Genomic DNA, 20,901 nt, shown 5'->3' with positions numbered 1-20,901 from the left:
TTTAATTGATTTAATTATTTTGGTTTATTTATGTTTTGCTTTTAATTCTTGGGTATAATTCTCAGAGCAACGAGCTCCGTCACCACCAGGGGGCGCCAAATGTAATAAGATTGTTTTTGGTTTTTTTTATGATTGCTTATCTCTTAGTCATATTGTTTCTTGATATTTTTGTTCTTGTTTATTGGGCTCAGTTAGATAATTACTTGTTTTGAGTAGTGAAACCACAGACAGTTATGTTCTCAAATAAATAATTGGTGGTATAAGGTGTCCACATTAAATAAATAAATAATAAAAATACATAAATATGAATCTTGAAAATGAAATATGAAAGATTATGCTACTTTTCCCAGTATAATAAAGGCTGGAGGTGCCTGGTCTGACCTGTTTTTATTTGTTTGTTTTTTGTCAATTCTGCAGATAATTAGTTTTTATTAGTATTTTATTTTTTTTGATAGATTTACAAACAAATATTTAAAATTACATAGTTACATATTTACACAGAAAGTGGGGAACAGAGTAATTATTCCATGCACGCTTTTATAAATGTTTTTTTATTTAAATAAAGATGGTAAAACAAAAATATAAATAAAAATGTGCACAAAGAAATACACACATTTTACCTCGTTGTAACTAAATGTTAGATGGCCCAATGGTGATTTTAAATAGTTATTAAAGTGTTGTGATGGTTACTGATGTGTAACAGAATTTAAAAAAGCAGCAACAATAGATCAGCAAACCTCTGCAGCTCTGAATCTACAGCCAATGGTCTGAACCTGCCGCTGCTGTGACCTTCCTGGTCTACAGGTGGCGCTCATCGCTCAGGTGTGGTTTACATTATTTAATGTGTTTATTCCTCATTTTAGTCTTTCAGGTTGAATGTCTTCGCTGCTGTACAACACGTATCGATCTCCTTCTTTCCACAATGCCTCCATATTGTTACATTTAACTCCTAGTGCTGCTTAAACTGAAACTAAACAGCCATTAGAGAGGCTGCGGCACACAGCCTGACACTGGCAGGAACAACCTGACAGTCCAACCTCAGGGCATCAAACCTAAAACACACACAATACTCAAACGTGATTGGCCACATTCCCGATTGCGTGTACGAACGCGGAAGTGAGTCGTCTCTGTGATGTGATGTGAACAAGATGATCGGAGATCTGTTGATATTCGGGTAATTTCCTCGGTTTCTGACACTTCTCACGTACTGATACCTCCCTGAGCGACCGCACTGTCCTCCCTGTGTGTGTTATTGTGTACCATGTGGTCAGGTAGATAGCGGGGTGTCGAGTTAAAAACCCGCCAGCTAGCTCCGTGCTAACTGCCAGCTCACCAGCTAACGTCAACAGGTAAATAACAACAACGTTTACCTGTCAACAAAGAGTCTCTCTCTCTCTCTGTGTGTGTGCTCTCTAGGACCTTACTGGTGAATGCAGGAGCTGTGCTGAACTTCAAGCTGTGAGTAGACGTCACAGTCACTGATGGACCAAATAAACAAATCAGTCGGTTAACTGTTGTTGTTTGTTGTTTGTTGTTGTTGTTGTTGTTGTTGTGCAGTAAAAGGAAGGAGTCCCAAGGATTTGGAGATGAGTCCAGATCACCGACAACAGGTGTGTGTGTGTGTGTGTGTTATATAAAGAGAGATAGTTTGTGTCTCAGGTGTTTGTTGGTGTTGAAGCACTGGTAGAAGATAATAACCAGTTTGTGTTTCAGGGGACAACATCAGAGAATTTCTGCTCAGCCTGCGATACTTTCGGATCTTCATCGCCCTGTGGAACATCTTCATGATGTTCTGCATGATCCTGTGAGTAGTGAGAGTCTTTTACTGGATGCTGCCATCATGTTTGTGGTACAAATGCATTTTGCTCGTGAAATAATGTTTTCTGTCGCAGGAATATTTATATTTTTGAGCAAATGTTTTGAAGTGGGAATGTGAAAATACTTTGATTACTTTAGATTTTGCAAACCCGCTTTCCTTCCTTCATCCGGCCTCTTGTGCTTCAGTTTTTCATTTCCTACATTTAAGCCTTTAACCCTTTTAATATGTCCTTTAAATGTTGTGTGAGCTTTCCTAACTCACTGAATGTCTTTTATCCTCAGATTGTTTGGATCGTGATCAACGTTTGTGGCGACTGGACTTCCACCAGGATGCTCACTTTACAATATGGATGCTAATAACCTTCTCCTTAATGGGACTTTGCTGTTCTTTCGGTGCTTTTAACTGTAATTATGTTCCATTTTCTTTACGACCCCAAAAACCGAAAATATATATAAATACGTCTGGCTGGAATTTATGAATCGCTGTATTTATTTAGTCATGTTACATTTCTACCCTTTTAGTTTAACCTGTAACTGCCCCACAACCCCTGCCTTTCCTGGATGTGTGTTGTCTTGTGCCCCTTAGCTATTTCCTCCAGCATGTCAGTTTGTTCATTAAAGAAGCAACAGGTTTGAAAACGATGGCCAGCCGTCTCTAACAGGATAGAAAATGTTTCTCTGTGGCTTATTACCTGCGTGTCATCATCTGCTCTGCCCTCTAAAACCTCACATATCATCTTGCTTACATTTCCTTTTATCCCTTTTACTTGCACAGCCGTCACAGCTCAGCTGTATTCAACAGACAACTCAAGGTGGTTGCGGTCATTTAAGGAACTCTCCATCTCCTCTGTTGGTGATAAACGGCACAAACATCTGCAGATTTACTCATCAGATGTTCGGCTCTACGTGTGTCGGTACAGAATATTAAAACAATGTCATTTTTCCTGCTGTGGGGCCACATGTGCTGTTAGTATATGTATATGCACTATATTGTAAATGTGTCCTTATTCTTAACAATAAAAATACATTTTTCTTATCCACTGTTAATTGAGTTGAGTGGTTGTGACGGTACGAGGGACTCACTGATCCAGCTCTGATCTCATAAAGCTGATCAGGTTTTGACTGATTGACACATCAGATACAGTTCCTCTGTCAATGATGGGATCCATGATACTTATTCCTAAAAAAAGCATAATACATACTGACTTTATACAGTATACTATACATGTGTTAAACTACAATTTAGTGCAGGTAATGTAAAAGAAATCAACTAAAGCAAAAATAAATTTAAAATAATTAAATTTAGGATTTTTTCCAGAGGTTGTAGGGAATAATTTCTGTCTCCTTTCACTCTTTACGTGTCGCCATCTCAGCCCTTGAATCGATCCACACACTATACAGTCTATAATGATTCTTCCAACTTCATTACAAGGCAACAGTGCCCTCAAGTGACAACGTGAGAAATGAGCAATATACAGGAAACTGTCTCACGGACGAAGGGTGAAGAAATACATGACAATGCATAGAAAAAAAATACATTTAATAAAACGTGGTTAGCAGGGTAATCCGAGGTAAAGATACGATATATATATATATATATATATATATATATATATATATATATATATATGTATATATATATTTACTAACCCATATTACATAGACAGTTTTGACAGCTTTTGTTATTGAATGACATCAGTTTCCTTAAAAACATGACAAAGAATGTTATTATTTAATTATTTAGTTTATTATTTATCATTAGTATTATTAGTATTGTTGTTGTTTTATTGCCACAATAAGAATATAATTCAGAAGGGGGGAGGTATTAGTATCTTTATAGTTATATACATAAAAAAACAAATATATTATCTTTTAAGGAAAGGTATGAAGGAAGGATTTTATTCCACATTATATATTTCAGGTTGCACATTTAAATGAATTTGATTAAACCCAGCACCGACCACACTTCAGTCTCAATAATGGACTGTAACAGACAGAACAACAACGTCGACGTCAACAATCGGTTACGTAAATTTACCCACAATGCTCCGCGCGAGCCCTTCACACACACACACACACACACAAAAAAAAAAAAAAAAAAAAAACCTCCGGTGAGTAGACCGAGGAGGAGGAGGCTACCAGCCGAGGAGGGGTAGCCGATTCCCGGACAGGATTTTATGTTTCCTCGTCGTCCGAAGGATCGAAGTCGTGACGGAGACTAACAGCATCATACAGCATGATGCTCGCGCTCTCCGAGGATCGTCCGTTGGGCCTGCTGTGAGCGTCAGCAGGCTTCCAACCGCCGCCTCTTCTTCTTCTGCTTCTGCTTCTTCTTCTTCTTCTTCTTCGGGGGATTCTGCTGTCTGAAGTCCGTCCTGACACCGCCAGGCGATGACAGCGGCTACAGCCACTCCGCAGGTGATGAGAGACCGGCTGCTGCAGGCCATCGACGGCCAGAGCAATGTGAGTACAGCCGCCGGTTTACAGATGGACGAGCTGGGCGAAGAAAGGGAGGAAGAACAAAAAAAAAACCAAGCAAGGCCAAACCGACTCCAGCTCCTCCACAGAGGGGTTGACAAAGTGGAGAGGGAGGAGGAGGGGGGGAGGAGGAGGGGAGGCAGTCATTGTATGGAGAGTTAGTATTTGCTTGCTAATTAGCTTGGCTAATATTAGTTAGCCTAAAGTAAAGGGTGTCTCTCCAGAGCCTGGCTAACTGACTGCTGCTGGCTAATGTTGGTGAAGCTTTAGTTCGCTCATTTGTGTGCAGTGAAACGCTTCAGGGTTGGATCTGTAGTCAGGGGTCTCTTTCAGGAAGCTCAGGGCTTCACACATTACATTTAAAACATATATATATATATATATATATATATGTGTGTGTGTGTGTGTGTGTGTGTGTTTGCCCTTACAGTACACAGCTGATAAGACAGCCAGGGTTTGTCACTGGACTTTACTTTAAAGACAGAGAAGCAGTGGTACAGCCAAAGAAGGAAACGTTTTAACACTATAACAACATAATACCAGACTTTTGCAGGATGCTGTCTTGTTCTTCTGTATCACCGGTATTGCCAATCATTACAAAATACTGTAAAAATACCTCAGCAATCTCCATAAGCCTGATAAACTAAAGCCTACTTGGAGAAATGTAAGTAATGTCATTACAGTATACTGTATACTGCGCTGCTGTGTTCAAAGGTTTAAGCACAACTTAATGAGCTAATGTGTTCACTTCTAGATCTCTTCTGTACAACTCACAACATAACGTGTTATCTACAGTGGTCCACCACTACCACAGTATATGATTTTGTTCTCGTGTCATGCACATAAAGTGCCAAACCCTCGTGGGTTTACAAGCAGTCAATGATGTATTCATCATTATACAACACTAGGCTGTATAACCAAATGACGGTCTGTAGGTCCTTCATACTACTAACATACAAAAAGATAATCAAATTCATAGAATAACATAAAAGATTAATAAAATAGAATAAAAAACAACATATACATTTATTTATTTATATATTAGTATCACACATACATGTGTAATATAATAATGATAATAATAACACAGTGAACAGCCGTGTTGAGAATATAGTGATCATAACATGGTTTCATCTTCACATAAAAAGAAGCCGTGTACATCCAGTTTGACTGCAAGCATCATCGATAAACACAGAGGTTCGCCTCCGTCGTCCTGTGCTCTGACACCAAAACTACAGTTGCAGTGGTCAAACATTTAATTTCAGGACAAAATTACAGATTATTTTACAGCCTTTGGTCTCTAACAATATATTCTGCTTCTCTCCTAAGCTTGGCAAATAAAATTCACCACATAACTTTTCAAAATCAGCCAGCCAAAAGAAATCCTCATTCAGCAAAACCTTTACATCTCTTATGTCCTCATAGACAGGACAGCAAGACAAAAAATGAACCTCATTCACAGTTTCACCTCATCTAAACGGTATGGTAAGATCTATGATTGTGGACAAATCTCAAAGTATATATCACCCAGAGTAAACCCAGATTAAAGTGGACTCACTGCTGTGGTCAGCCACCTTTTTTCTTTCTATTTTACTGGCAGATCTGACTTCTCGGATAAAATGTCACATTTGCATGCAATCTTAGTTTGTCATATTGAGACTGAAACCAGTAGGGGTACATTGTGTACTGACATACAGGTGCACATTTGAAAGTTATTCAAATTATGCCTGGACCCTCTAAGAGCTTCTCAGTGTCTCTCTGGGAAACATATGCATATTGGCCCTGTAAGGTTGTGAGTCACAAATTATAACATCTACATACACAACTAATACTTGGACGCTGTTGTTCTCAGTCTGACAATATGATGACGTCTGAGGATTGTGATATATTAAGTTCTGTGTCTTTTCAGCAGATATGCAACATGGTGGTAGTTATGGAGGTGATCTCCTTTTTGGAGAAATATCCTATCACCAAAGAGGCCCTGGAGGTAGGTAACATTCAGACCTATTGTATGCGTATTAAAAACAAAATGCAGGTTGATCCAGTCAAGTCATAGCCGCTGTTTAACACTGATATTATCTCCTTAAAGGAAACCCGTCTTGGTAAACTCATCAATGACGTCCGGAAGAAAACCAAGAATGAGGACCTTGCAAGAAGGGCAAAGAAGCTCCTGCGAAACTGGCAGAAGCTAATCGAGCCAGGGAAGGGTGAGGTGTTGTCCAAAGGGCACACCGGTGCATCGTGGTCTTCCAATGGTGGTGCTCATCCCTGCATCCCAGTTCCAGCTGCCACCACACCATCAGGTAAAACAGGTCCCGAGCTGAAGAACAGAAATGACTTCAACAACTGCTCCTCCCCTCGGGTGGAAAAACCGAGCAACAGGAAGCGTAAGGGTGATCAGAAGGAAGGACAGCTCTTACCAGCCAAGATATCCAAAACGACTCTTAATGATAAAATACAAAACTCCAAACAGCTGCCAACCAATGGAATTGGTGGTAGCTCTGAAATTTTTACAGATACTCGTGCACATCAGCCTTTAGACAGGGAGCTTTCTGAGCCTTTGGACAACGACAGGCCAAATAAAATCCCTGTCAATGCTGTAAAACCTCATCCAAGTGCCCCGGGATACAGCAAGCCTCCTAGCACTTCTTCTTTGCTAAAAGCATCAGTTCTGCAGCAGCAAGCCAGACAGGAGCAAGCTGCCTCTGGGGGGCAGCATCGACCCAGAAGCCCACGCGGTTCCTTGCACAGTCCTCAAACTCCTCAAACTCCAAAGCAGGAAGCTGGTGTTAAACAAAATCCATCACAAGCACAGAGTCTTTCTGGCCCCACTGTGAGGCCTGGATCTGTGGATACCTCTGGGCTGGGGTCATCCCCTCAGCCTTTCAGTGTTTGTGTTCAGGGTTTGCACACTGACGGTTCACGGTCCGCAGATTTGGACTCTAAAAGCAGGCCTCTCAATACATCTCTTCACAACTCACATGGCTCCTCCTGCAGTGATGGGGTCAGCTTGGAAGATGATAGTGCTGTTAGCAATACAGGGAAAAGGAAAGGACAGAAATACAAGCCTAAGGACTGTGTGGTAAAGGTAGATGGACAGACTGTTGAAGACAGCACTAAACCAGTCAGGTTAAAAGACAGGAGACTGACATTTGACCCTGTAACAGGACAGATCAAGTCGTCTTTTCATAAGGAGTCTTGCCAGGAGGGGGAGGTAAGACTGGGTAACAAACCTGAATCTCAGTGGTCAGAACAGCCGAAGCAGAATCCACCAGCTGGTCCGAGTCCCTTCCAGCAGACAGACTGGAAAGAGCTGTCAAGGAGCGAAATCATCCAGTCGTACCTTAGCCAGCAAAGCAACGTGCTGACATCGTCAGGCGCCCACACTCCTGGTGCACACTTTTTCATGACGGAGTTCTTGAAAAAAGAGGAACACCAAAGGAAAGATGCCAAGGAAACACACACGTTGGCTCGAGAACTCCCAGCCAGGGATTTACCGGGGGTTATCCGAGAGGTCAACAATGAAGACCTGAACAAATTACACACACAACACTGGTCCGGGGTTAACGGTTGCTACGACACAAAGGGTAACTGGTATGACTGGACAGAGTGCATTTCCTTAGACCCGCACGGAGACGAGAGCAGGTTGAACATACTGCCGTACGTCTGTCTGGATTGACACTGAGGTCAGGTTTCTGAATTGGTGGAGTAAAGCTGCCTTCATCGTACAGCGGAGCCACTTTGCATGTGTGAAGGCACTTCACATAAGTGTAAGCTGCTGTTTTTGCACCGATGGTGAAAAGTGGTGTCAATGTGCTGCCTGCTTGGGTGTGTGCCGAGTGCACAGGGGGTGTAATAAGTGTTTTGAACATTGGATGAGGACAGGGCAACGAAAAAAAGGCTATGCATTATCTGACCTTTCAGTTGTTAGTGTTCAGTAACTGTAAAAAAGATTGAGTTTCCAATACCTGCCATTCTTTCTATGGGAGACGACATCACGTTAAACTGCACAGTTACATTTTATTCGTCTTATGTTATCCATGTGCCTCGTGGAATGTGACTTTACTGAATTTATTTTTTGCACCCGCTCTCATTTAGTCCACAGTGCAGTTTTTTTTTTTTTTTTCATTTAAAGTTTAGTTCAAGTTTATGTAAAAAAAAAAAAAAATGAATAAATCTGTGACTCAATCAACTTCATCACCTTTCAGTAGAGACTAATAAGCTACATAATTGGAGCAGACATCCAACAGATATGTCCCAGTGTGGTTTTCTTGTTGGCATTTGCTCATTCATCTTGAACAAGGCTATGTAGCTGTTAAAGCTGAATTCTGTCTTGAAGTTGCTACCTTCAATTACCATTGGTATTAACTACTATCAACTGTTTGTGCTGTGAAAAACATTTATCATTGCACCTTTTTAAAACTGCTGTCCTGCCATTGCACAACTGTCTCATGCAGCGACTTTAAGCAGAAAGAATAACTGACAAATCAGTTTTAAAAACATCTTAAAAGTTTTCTTGTGTTTTTGAGTTTTGAATGCTGTTGAATAAGAAATAAAACATAAAATCTGCCAGATGTGACTGTGCAGTTTGAAAGAAAGGCTTGTGTTGGGCTAGAGCAAAACACGCTGATGAAGAAAATGTGGCTGTCATGTGTGATATTTATTTACATATTCATTTTAAGATTATATACATGTTCAGACTACAATAAAATCATCTTTTGTTAGATTTCTTTATTCGGGAATTGGTTCAGTGATACAGCAGCGACTTTCCGAACTTTTCCTGCTGATACACCAACCTACCTTACACAGGAAAACTCTCCAAAATTACACATTTTTATAATGTGAACTAATTTTGTTTTATACTTGCCTTTTCCCTTTACTGTGTATTTAGGTTGTAAAAAAAAAAAAAAAATGAATTAAAATGGCAGAGCAGATTATACTACTAGCTTACATCTTTGTACTGTCAGGAAGAACTGAGGTAAAAATTGACATGCTGGATAAAGTACTTACTATCATTCCTTTTAGATATTGTTTGCCTTATGGAAACCTGTGTTTTCCCTAAAGACAGAGCCTTAGTGAATGTACAGAAATTAGCCTTTTGTGTTCAGTCGAATGCAGAAGAGAACATATTTGCTACTTAGTCCTTTAAGTGGACATGTTGACATGTGTTAATAAAAAAAACTGAAGGAATTTTGATTGTCTTTAAGTGTTCATTACTGCCTCTTTGCAATTACTCGCATTGATCTGACAAATGAATTCCCACAGTGCAGGATGGTTCTGCAGACACATAACTCTGCTGAATTTGAATTTATTCCCAGGATACTCACAAGATTTTGGAAACACGGTTCCCATGCTAATGAGAAAACTGAACAATATGTACCTAATCCTCTATGTGATGTAATTTCTCCTCTGTGAATGCAATCGGAGCTGATTCGATTAATCCAGTAGTTCAGTAGAAAATAACAAGCAACTATTTTAACAATCCATTGTCACTAAACATTTCCTTGTCCCAACTTCACAATTACGATATGAAGTTGGCTTTGACTGGCATTAAGGACATTAATAACAGCATTTTTTCTATTTTCTGACATTTTATAGACCAAACGAATTAACGTACTAATACAAATTATAGTTAGCTGCAGCCCTAAAAGGGTTTAAAGTATTGATAGAGAATTGAGACTCAAAAGGGTTCAATGTCATTTAAGCTTATTTCCACTGAGGCTTCAGCCAATCACATAACAGGCTCTAGTGGCATTATGATGAAATATAGTATAATAAAGTATTAAAAAAGGCTATTTTGAAATAAAAAAAAAATACTGCTAGAATGAAATAAAATGCAATAAATTGTATAGAATAATGAAGCAGGATTTAAAAATGTATTGGGTTATTTCACAATTATATATTTGTCCATTTATTCATATGATAAATAATTTTACATTGTCTTTATTTGTTTAATGTTTAGGGAAGGGGACACGTTCTTGCTGTAGTGAGCCACAATTATTTGTATTATTATTATTATTATTATTATTATTAAGTTTGAAATCTATTACGTATATATTTATTTATTTATTTAAAAATAACAATTTAAAATGGCAGATTTTGTAGAAAAATCTACCATTTTAAACGCAGCAGTTCCATTTTACAAACGCATGTCCGTGCGCGGCTTTTATTTTGAAGGTCCCCGGAAGCGCTGCGCTCCCCGCGTTGCCGTTGGTCTGACCGTTGAGCCGCGCTGCCAACCGCTCGGACCGACGTAGCTCCAGCAACCCGCCGGTGACTCGTCACTCCGCGCTGGAAGATGGCTGCGGCGGACCGGCCCCCGGTCAGGGAAGGGATCCGGATCGTGTTACTGTGTGTGTGCTGGTACACGGTCAGCTCGGGGGGCAACATCGTGAACAAAATCATCCTGAACGGATTCCCGTACCCGGTCACAGTCTCGCTGTTCCACATCATATCCATCGTCGTCTTCCTCCCGCCGCTGCTGCGAGCATGGGGAGTCCCCAAAACAGAGCTGCCTGCTCGGTACTACCGCTGGTACATCCTGCCTTTAGCTTTCGGGAAGTACTTCGCGTCTGTGTCGGCTCACTTCAGCATATGGAAAGTGCCCGTGTCGTACGCGCACACCGGTGAGTACCATAAACGTGAGGCCACCCGGTGCGTTGTCCGCCCGGGTAACTTCATGGTGATGTGTCTGGTACCGTCAGCTGATGTTAGCATCGCGGCTAACAACTCGGCGACACCGACATTTAAAGCTCTCGGTTTGCTCATAGTCCCTGGCGTCCTTTTTTTATTTTATTTTTCAGCCGTCGTGAACAGACAGGCTTTTCACCGGGTTTATTTGATTGAACATGTGTTTCTAACTATAAATTAGGCCAGCTTTAGACTCCCATTAAGGAGCACTAACTGGCTGCTGTTAGCTCGCTAGCCAACTTAATTATCTCTGATGTTGCACGTCAAAGGGGGGAGGGTCGGGGACTGAACCTGCTCTGTGTTGCAGTGTGCTGCTTTTAACTTTTATCTCAGACAGCCAGGGCATAAAAAAAAACTAAATCTGATTAAATCTCCTCCTGTGAATTGATTTGGCCCCCCTAAAAAAAAAAACCGTATGTGAAATATTATGAGGTTAGTTGCTGTGGGATTCAATAAAGCTCACTGTCTCCTGAGAGCTGCAGCCAGTGTAAGTTACAGTCAGATGCCACTTTATTAGGCACATCCACACAGATATAACCGGACAGGTCATGGGAAGAAATACTAGTCCAGTCTGATGCATTAATCCTTTTAATGTTTTATGATGTTTTCTTTTGTTGAGACTGCTTTATGGCATTTTTACAGGCTGCTGAAATGTTGTATTTATATATTATATTACAAATTTTGGGGGCATCTGTATCAAATGTTTTCTTACATCTGGAGAGCAACATTTATAGGCCTTTTGCAGCACTGCAGTACGTAATTATAATGCTGTTTTGTCACACATTTGACCTAATTTAATAAAAAAAACAATCAAATCAAACTATTGCGATTAATTGTGCAACCTTAATTTATAATAAATACTTATATATATATATATATATATATGCGTTGATGCTGGAAGCAGTGGTGTATCCTGGTATTTATGGCAAGACATTTGTGTAAGATGTTAACAGCTATTAAATAGGCCGTAAATGTTCCTGGTCATTCAAATTAATGCAAAAACCATGAGTGTCATGCAGTATCACACCTCTCAATATAACGTAATACAGTTGTACAGCACCACAAGTTACAGCCTCCAAAATCACCATCAGGTTGAATCAACACATCTCCTGAACAGTTTCAGGAAAAACTGAATATATAGCCTTCATGACCGCAGTATTTATTGCGTTAACTAATAAAGTGGCATCTGACTCTGTAGTGAAACCTACGAATAAAACAGCCCTCCCAACTTCTAATAATCTCTCTTACTCTGAAATAGAAGTTATCTTCAAATGAAACCTTTTTCCCCTGGTGGTGTTTGGACCAGATTCATGAACCAGTAGGCTTTAGTGTGGGGCTGTTGTTACTGTGTTACTTTTAGCTCAGTGTACCTGAATCAACTGGGATCTGGGTGTTTAATGAAACCTGTGAAATGTATAGTTAACTTCCAATAGTTTTGTCTTAACCTCGAACCTATTCTTCTTAAGTTTAGGCCAGCATCTACACCAATTTAAGTCTTTTAAATCTAAGTTATATAAAACAGTCCCGCTATAAATCCTCCCTTCATTAAGGTTATAATGTTCAGTTTTGTTGAAACTATTTTAGAGAGGTGTTGATTAAACTTTCTGAACTTTCTGTTGAACTGTATTGAATTATAATGAGTATAAATATACTCGGTATATTGGTTCAAGCTAACCACAGCCTACAAAATTATCATAAAGGTGAACACCTCTCTAAAATAAAGACTGAACATTACACACTTAATATTTACCGCATTAGTTTTAGCGAGATGTACCGGATAAACGGGTAACCGATTGTGCTATAAATAAAATAATCGTCCTCCTACTTCTAATAGTCCTGACTTCAACTAGAAGAAAGTAGACTTTAAATTAAACTATTCTTCGCCTGTTTTGACCTCATCTAAACTATTTCAAATAACCTTGGAGTCGCAGCTGCCATGTGAATAAAATCTTTAAAGTTTGAAAGTCACTGCTTTACTTTGATAATGAGCTTCTCTCGTTGTTTAATAACTTTTTTTTAAATTGTAATTAATAAAGGGTGCCACCACTCTCGAAGTTAAACTCTGTCCTTGTTAGTGAAACACCAGGATAAACCCACGTTTAATACGTCAATAGTACGTAAGTTGGTGATGCAGTGCAGTAGAGGCATGTGAATCCCTGAGTGGCGCAAATGTTTGACAGAGGTGTGGGCCTGGATCTGATGTAAGAGAATTACAAATAACATTTTATAGTCTTAACTTTAATCAGGCGTGTATTCTCTTCCTGCTGCTCTTAAATTGCACTGCATGTTTGTCAAGCACACAGAGTGATTGTTATACTGTCCAAGCTGACATTGTCCCTTTTTTTTCTATCTTTTTTTTTGTTCACAGTCAAAGCTACAATGCCAATATGGGTTGTGCTGTTATCAAGAATTATCATGAGGGAGAAGCAAACCACAAAGGTGAGTAGGTTTGACACAGCAAACAAGGCACAAGGCCCGCTCTGTTTCAGCCTGTTTCTCAGTGTTTGAGACTCAGCAGTGGTGATGTGGCACTGTACTGCGCTTGTACTGCGTCTCGTATTTCGGGCCATCTGCGGGGGCTTTTGTCCCTAAAGTTGATCAGATTTTCTGTGGGAGGGTGGAGGTCAGGGAGGGAAACTTTCTTTCTACCAGCAGGCCACATTCACCTGTTAAAGCCCCAAAATACATTCACTACCTTTTCATATTATAGGAGCCGACTTTATGTATGTCATTTGAAGGCTGTTGTATTTTGGTATGCAGGGTACAGGTGGTGGGAAGGTTTCAGACAGGTGGTTGAATATTTCAAGTCCAGTGGGGGCAGAGTTATTTGAGAACTAGAGGAAGTATCGTCTCCCATTTTCTGGCTCAGAGGTGATCTTGGAGGACGGATCACCGGCTATGTGCACAAACTCTTTGTTTGATACTACGAGCACAGGGAAGCACTGCAAAGGATTTTTAACAAGATGGACAGGTTGATCAACTTGTGGATGTAGTTAAGTATATCCTGGAAGGTGTCTCACTGCAAATGTTACGTCAGCTCAAGACACGCAGAAAACAAAACCTTTAATAAGTCATTCTGTTAGTTCTTAATCACAATTTGGACAACATAAGTTTGTCAAATGTTAACATGACGATAACACACAGACACAAATCGCCACACACATTTACAGATCTGCCGCAGCAGAAGTGTAGCAAAAGTCATGTGTAAAAAGAGCCATTTGAGAGGCCTGCCTGGGTTGTAACTGGTGCAAATACTTAGACTTTTCAGCCTGTAATATGTACACATTTACAGATTTGTTTACACACTCATAGATCTGTGTACGTATTTACAGATTTGTCTACACATTCACAGATCTTTGTATGTATTTACAGGTTTGTTTACACATTCACAGATCTTTGTACGTATTTACAGGTTTGTTTACACATTCACAGATCTTTGTACGTATTTACAGATTTGTTTACACACTCACAGATCTTTGTACGTATTTACAGGTTTGTTTACACATTCACAGATCTTTGTACGTATTTACAGATTTGTTTACACACTCACAGATCTTTGTACGTATTTACAGATTTGTTTACACACTCATAGATCTTTGTACGCATTTACAGATTTGTTTACACACTCATAGATCTGTGTACGTATTTACAGGTTTGTTTACACATTCACAGATCTTTGTACGTATTTACAGATTTGTTTACACATTCACAGATCTTTGTACGTATTTACAGATTTGTTTACACATTCACAGATCTTTGTACGTATTTACAGATTTGTTTACATATTCACAGATCTTTGTATGTATTTACAGTTTGTTTACACATTCACAGCTCTTTGTAAGTATTTACAGATTTGTTTACACATTCACAGCTCTTTGTAAGTATTTACAGATTTGTTTACACATTCACAGATCTTTGTATGTATTTACAGGTTTGTTTACACACTAAAAATGTCAATACAGATTTAGAGATTTCCACATTTCTTAAAAAATCATACAAATCTGATAACCCGCACACATACAGTTAAACAACTCTATGCTCACTTTTTGTCACGTTTTGTCAGGTATGTTTCATTGAGGAAGGATTAGAAATGTAGGACATGAGAATACAGTGTACATTTACATAACATAACTTAACTAAACAAAATATATTTTTAACAACGGTTGTCACGTTTTGCTACAGTAATGGTCCCTGGGGATGGGAATGAAGAACCGGTTCCAAATTATCTGATCATTCAGACTCGTATACCTCCAAGCTGACAGTTGCATATTGCAAAACAATGATGTCAAACTCATGTGTCTATGCTGCTGGAAACTTGCAGTGTGAAGGAGTTAATGTGGAGGGGAATAAAGGAATATTTACCGTTTCTACACTGTGTTCAGACGCAGAGATAATAATATGGTTGTACTGATGCTGAAAACCTTTGTAGACCGACTTTTTTTCACACAGAAAACTGATCAGGAATCAACAAAGTATTAGACGGTTAAGCAGAATCAATAATGGCACTGGTGTCAATAAAATCTTATCAATTCCCACCTCTAGTGATCCCATACCTCTGATTGTTTTGGTCCCAGCGTTCACTGGTAGCTGAACTAAAATACTAAATTAATTACACTCGACACTAAGAGTGATACATAGATATTTTCCAAAACAGCATAGAGCTCTGTAAAAATACTGTATTATAGGCCACAGTTAAAGGGAAACCATGATGTAGATCCCTGACTGTAATCAGGTTTACTTTATAATGTAGTTCTGTCTTAGTAGTGTGCACTGTGCAGCTGTATGGAGTTAAAAATATCAATGAAAGAAACCTCCATCATCTCTGGAATTCATTCTAATTTTCCATCCTGATGGGGAAACATTTCACAGTCTAGGTTTACTGAATGTGAATAAGGAGACCTCTTAGTCTAACATCAGCTTGTCATGTTTACCTTACGGTCGACAGTTCAGTATTCAGACAGGCTGCGTTCACAGACAGGGAACGTAAGTGTTGATGACGTGTTAGTGTGTGTGTGTGTGTGTGTGTGTGTGTGTGTGTGTGTGTGTGTGTGTGTGTGTGTGTGTGCGCCTAGAGTTCCTGTTTGAGGAGCAGCAGGCCTCACTGTACTCTACTGAGAAAGCTTAAGTTGTATGAAACGCATTAAAACAACTGATTGACTGAATAGGTACTCAGTTTAGTTAAAACATGACCAGTTACAGTTTATAAACTGTACAAAATATACTCTGGATGCTTGAGTAGGTACACTTGTGCAATGTAATGTAAATAAAACACCCTTACCTTAACATCCACCTTTACGAAGTTCATAATGTAAGAAATGAATACATTAAATGTCCTGTTTATTATTGAGGTCACAGTTAAATGATGTCCTTGAATACATTATACTGAGAGGTGTTCCTAACTTTTTGTCCTTCCTATTTATACACATGAGGGAGGCAGAGTATTAGAAACACCTCAGTATAATACAGTCTAATACAACACCACTGCTAACTATGACCTCAATGCTAAAACACTTCATTTAATTAACACCTCTGTCAGTGTAAATAAAACTGAACATTGTAGGCATCATAAAAGTAGACTTTATAGCCTTATTGTTGTATTGGATTGCATTAGACAAGTACATAGTGTGGAAAGCCTTCAGGATGAACTTTCAAAATAAGTCGGGGGCAGCTGAAATGGGACAGAAATCTAGGCCTCTGCCAAAATAGAAGAAGACACTTTTAATTTTTACATAAAAGAAACGGACTCTTCACAACACGGCCCTCGTGTCAAAAGTACAAGTATATCGGTTGGTACTCATTTGGATATCGGCATGTTCAGTGTGTTGGCAGGAGATAATGTGGTTAACTTTTAATCCTGCTCGTGTTGAACAGGTTGTTGCACAGAGCTGCTCACACACACACACCTGCGTTAGGGAGTAGTTTCTCACAAAGTCCTCAGCCTGTTTTATGTGTTTCTTTTACACCCATCTCTATCTGCTGCCCTTTTTATTACTACTGAGGTCCTCGTTGTTGTACCATTGCTCATGTTTCTGTAATTTTTGCATGTAAGAGACACCTTACTTACTTGGACAATAAAACAGTTTGATGGCAATAAACTAACAAAATCAGCCAACAGGTACTCTTGTGCTCTTTCACTCTGAGTGGTTGGTTGAAGGGAGGAGTGGGTGGGTGAGTGAGTGAGTGGGTGCACAAGTGGGTTTCATAACAACTGCAGGCCTCTCATAATTTCTCATGATCTTAAATTTTCAACATGCAAATAAATCTTGCTGTAGATGTTGTGATAGTTTCAGCCCATGAGGGGTTTGTCCCCAGTGGTGTGGTCAAAGATAGAAGGGTTAGTGTGTCCAGCTGCAGCCCCTGAAGTTGTGCTAGCAGGTGTTGTTTCATCATCTTAACATGTGTTTGGATAGATTAGTGGCGTTCCTGCTTTACTGTGTGTAGTTTTGCAAAGTAAACTGAGCAAGTTTTGTGAAAAACTTTTTCTTCTTGGGGCTCCACTTTTCTTAAAATGTGGCAGTGCTTTGGATTTTAGGTTTAGAGGAATGTTGGAAAGGTGACTTTATGTTTTCTAGGGCTGCACAATTGGTTTACATACTATCAAAATTGCATTAATTTTTAAAGGTAAAATGTGACAAAACTGCATTAGGATTAAGTACTTCAGTGCTGCAGAGATGACCTGGCCTACAAATATTGTTCTCTAGATAAAAGAAATCATGTTTGTTTAGTACAGACCCCAACAAATGTCACATCATCATGATTTCAATAGTTTTTCTTTCAATTAAAAGGAGAATTGTGAGACATAAATGATCCTTCCCACTATGGTTGTGGACTGTGTTCAAAACAAGACCTTTGAAACATCACCATGGGCTTTGAGAAACTGTGATCAACATTTTTATGGACAGCAATTAATTGGTTAATCGATTAGTCAAGAAGACAATAAACAGATTAATCGATAATGAAAAGAAGCGTTAGTTGCAGCTCGGTTTAAACTGATCGATTAGTTTATTTTTTCTTGTTTCTGAAAGGTCGAGCTGGCCTCTTTATATTCCTCTGATTGATTTGTAAACATTCCTGAAGCAGCTCACTGGATCTAAACTTGTGTTGTCTCCTGCTGACTCTGCCTCCTGTGTCTGTTGTAGGTGTACGTATCACTCATCCCCATCATTGGCGGAGTGCTGCTGGCCACAGCGACTGAGCTGTCCTTTGATGTCTCGGGACTAATCAGCGCTCTGGCTGCCACGCTCTGCTTCTCTCTGCAGAACATCTTCTCCAAAAAGGTAACTCGTACTCACGCTAGTCTGTGCCAACTGATCCCCAGGAGGGGGTGCTATGAGGGGGGCTGACTAGAAAATGTTACTTCTTGGTGGTTTGGTGTGAAGAGCCTCAAACAGACGTCCTGGTTTGTGGTTTGTTTTTATAAAGAAATGCAGTCAGACAAGAGAAGTGGTTCTGTGTTGAATAAATCAGAAAGGGACAACTGGATTTTACAAGTGGCCACTTACTTTAATAACAAAAGTGGGCTTCAGTAAAATGACCAAATATTCTGGAAATAATCTGTTATCCTGGAAAATTTTAATGGTATTTTAACCCCTCACTCTGAACGCCTATGTGAATCTGGGTGTGCGTTTTGTTTGAAACTCAACTGTTTGTATGATAAGTTGCGATGTATGACCAAAAGATGTGAAACAGAACAAAGAGTTTCAGTTCCCATATCAATCAAGAGCTGTTCACGCCATACGAGGAGCGAAACTGACTTGGAGCTAACTTTTAAACATTTATTTACGGGCTGTAGCCAAATTAATGTTACAGTTTGAGAAAAACTTAACCAAGTCAGTTAAAGTCCAATTTTAGATATATTTAAACATTTCAAAAGTTTTACTGCAGTATATAGTATTACAAGCTAATAATATAGCTTTAATATAATGCTAATCTAATAATGCATAAGGGAGGGCTGAAGAGAGAATATAGCCTCTTAAGTAGTCACTGCTACCGTCTCTCACCACAAGATGGTTACTGCATTTCACCAACCCTTGCACAAACATGTTCAAACATGTTCTCTGGATAACATCAAAGTCAAAATAATGAAAAAATGGAGCAAAACATTTCATTATTTCCATCTCAGACTTTTTTTTTAATACAAATTATACCCACAATTATATTATTATAGAAGAGAGATATATTTTCTGGGTCTCTCTTGTAATTTGTTCCAAAACCAGCTTTTAGTGGTCATTACGACTCTACAACAAAGTGATCACAAAACCAGCACGTTGGTTTTTAACACATTTAATCAAAGTTGGATTAAAAAAGGATAAAAGTGCTCCAGTTTAAAAAAAGTCAAAGTCAGCTTTAATATCAATTCTTCACATCGAGAGGACGTTTCTCATTCACCCGCAGTGAAACAGATAAAGTGCACAGGCACAACAGATAAGACATTTCCTAATACTAAAATTTAAACATTCAATTTCACAACAGACAATAAAATATAAAATATACAATAATATAAAATATACAATACAATACTTATGGTAGTGCAAAAGGGCAGATGGTAATAGCAGCAAAAGAACAGTCAGTAAAAAAGCAGTATAAACAGTATTAACAGTATAGTATAGTAAGATCCCATTATAAACTTATTTATAATAATCATAATAATTTTTGTGAGCAGAGCCGAGTTCTGTGATATCATTTAAAACTTTGTGAAGTGGACAACAGAAAGTATCTAAACAGGGAAAGACCCCAAACTCTACATCACTCTCTCCTTGGCTAACACAGTTGTGACTCTTTTATTCCCTGTTTAAAGGTGTTGCGAGACACAAGGATCCATCACTTGAGGCTACTCAACATCCTGGGCTTTAATGCTGTCATCTTCATGCTGCCCACCTGGGTCCTGGTGGATCTCTCTGTGTTTCTTGTTAATGGAGACCTGGTGAGTAGCAGCAACCGTTAACACACGCAACACGCGGTGCAAATGTCAAGAGTTCAGCAGCATCCGGTTTATTTTGTGACCCTGAACGTAACCTGACCGTTCCTGCTTCCCTTACAGTCTGAAGTCTCAGAATGGTCCGGTACCTTCGTCCTCCTGCTCATCAGCGGATTCTGCAACTTCGCTCAGAACGTCATCGCCTTTAGCGTACTTAACCTCGTTAGCCCGCTCAGCTACGCCGTCGCCAACGCCACCAAGAGGATCATGGTCATTAGCATCTCACTGCTAATGCTGCGCAACCCGGTCACCCTCACAAACGTCCTGGGTATGATGACGGCCATCGTCGGTGTCTTCCTCTACAACAAGGTGAGTCACCCCGACCTCTGTGTGGGAGGAAGAGGAGGAGGAACAAAGAGCCTGAATTTGAGTCACAGGGAAAAAGATTAATCTTCTGTTGTTCCTTTTTAATTGAAAACTCTTAATCAGCACGTTCTCTACACCTGATGTACATGTGGCGAGCTAGAATCAGCAAATAATATCGGTCTAATTTATGGATTCCTGAGTCATCCTTCAGTTTACAGCCTTATTTTGTGATAATAAATTGTTAATTGTCATTTTTAAAAAAAGCAGTTTTGTATAATAATAATAATTTTCCACCACTGCGCTGTCTATGTTCTCTATATACACTCTGTATATTCTCTGTCAGTTCCCATTGCTCCGTTTCCAGTTGTTCTTTCCTAATATGTAAACTGCTTGGCACTAAAAGCAGATTTCAATGTCTGTCAGTCCATCTAACTTGTGGCTGTTTGCCATTGACTTCAGTGTAAATATTAAAATTAAGTTACACTTGATTTCTCCTCTCAGGGGGGGGGACGGGGGACTATTTAAGATCATCACAGTGTAATGCCAGGGGACCAACTACTAATACATCCAGCCATTTAAAATCCATTTGCCCTTCTTGTCTGTGAGCAGGCCAAGTATGACGCTAACAAGGA

At 39.4% G+C, this 20,901-nt stretch overlaps 3 protein-coding genes across 4 annotated transcripts in view; all 3 read left to right on the top strand.

The window, feature by feature from the left end:
- The first annotated feature begins 1,066 nt into the window (after positions 1-1,066).
- Positions 1,067-2,854, top strand: smim7 (small integral membrane protein 7). Its single transcript, XM_051376548.1, has 5 exons — positions 1,067-1,174; positions 1,417-1,458; positions 1,558-1,610; positions 1,714-1,804; positions 2,101-2,854. Exons 1-5 carry the CDS (start codon positions 1,149-1,151, stop codon positions 2,114-2,116), a joined length of 228 nt encoding a protein of 75 aa, XP_051232508.1. The 5' UTR covers positions 1,067-1,148; the 3' UTR covers positions 2,117-2,854.
- Positions 2,855-3,900: 1,046 nt separating this feature from the next.
- On the top strand, positions 3,901-9,486 carry LOC127350175 (mediator of RNA polymerase II transcription subunit 26). 2 transcript variants are annotated; one of them, XM_051376528.1, is made up of 3 exons: positions 3,901-4,281; positions 6,209-6,283; positions 6,386-9,486. In XM_051376528.1, exons 1-3 carry the CDS (start codon positions 4,210-4,212, stop codon positions 7,973-7,975), a joined length of 1,737 nt encoding a protein of 578 aa, XP_051232488.1. In that variant the 5' UTR covers positions 3,901-4,209; the 3' UTR covers positions 7,976-9,486. The 2 variants fall into 2 exon arrangements, with proteins under 2 accessions (XP_051232488.1, XP_051232487.1); XM_051376527.1 differs by having other exon boundaries at positions 6,206-6,283.
- A 1,032-nt stretch (positions 9,487-10,518) lies between these two features.
- Positions 10,519-20,901, top strand: part of slc35e1 (solute carrier family 35 member E1) — a 10,916-nt gene continuing 533 nt past the window's right edge. The window contains exons 1-6 of the mRNA XM_051376532.1: positions 10,519-10,922; positions 13,355-13,425; positions 18,126-18,263; positions 19,784-19,909; positions 20,027-20,272; positions 20,879-20,901. The exon at positions 20,879-20,901 is cut by the window's right edge and continues 533 nt beyond it. Coding sequence (XP_051232492.1) covers positions 10,595-10,922; positions 13,355-13,425; positions 18,126-18,263; positions 19,784-19,909; positions 20,027-20,272; positions 20,879-20,901 — 932 coding nt within the window. The 5' untranslated portion in view covers positions 10,519-10,594. The remainder of the gene's footprint in view (positions 10,923-13,354; positions 13,426-18,125; positions 18,264-19,783; positions 19,910-20,026; positions 20,273-20,878) is intronic.

This window comes from Dicentrarchus labrax, unplaced genomic scaffold (assembly GCF_905237075.1).
Source record: "Dicentrarchus labrax unplaced genomic scaffold, dlabrax2021, whole genome shotgun sequence".
Lineage (NCBI taxonomy): Eukaryota > Metazoa > Chordata > Actinopteri > Moronidae > Dicentrarchus > Dicentrarchus labrax.
This window is presented reverse-complemented; position numbering and strand designations above follow the sequence as displayed.

What these genes read in the sequence shown, in the direction of transcription:
- LOC127350175 (XM_051376527.1), top strand. Translation starts at nt 4,210, where the DNA reads ATGACAGCGGCTACAGCCACTCCGCAGGTGATGAGAGACCGGCTGCTG. An exon ending in CCATCGACGGCCAGAGCAAT is followed by an intron (nt 4,282 to 6,205) that starts GTGAGTACAGCC and finishes GTGTCTTTTCAG; the next exon opens with CAGATATGCAACATGGTGGT. An exon ending in TCACCAAAGAGGCCCTGGAG is followed by an intron (nt 6,284 to 6,385) that starts GTAGGTAACATT and finishes ATCTCCTTAAAG; the next exon opens with GAAACCCGTCTTGGTAAACT.
- smim7 (XM_051376548.1), top strand. Translation starts at nt 1,149, where the DNA reads ATGATCGGAGATCTGTTGATATTCGG. An exon ending in GGAGATCTGTTGATATTCGG is followed by an intron (nt 1,175 to 1,416) that starts GTAATTTCCTCG and finishes TGTGCTCTCTAG; the next exon opens with GACCTTACTGGTGAATGCAG. An exon ending in GCTGTGCTGAACTTCAAGCT is followed by an intron (nt 1,459 to 1,557) that starts GTGAGTAGACGT and finishes GTTGTTGTGCAG; the next exon opens with TAAAAGGAAGGAGTCCCAAG.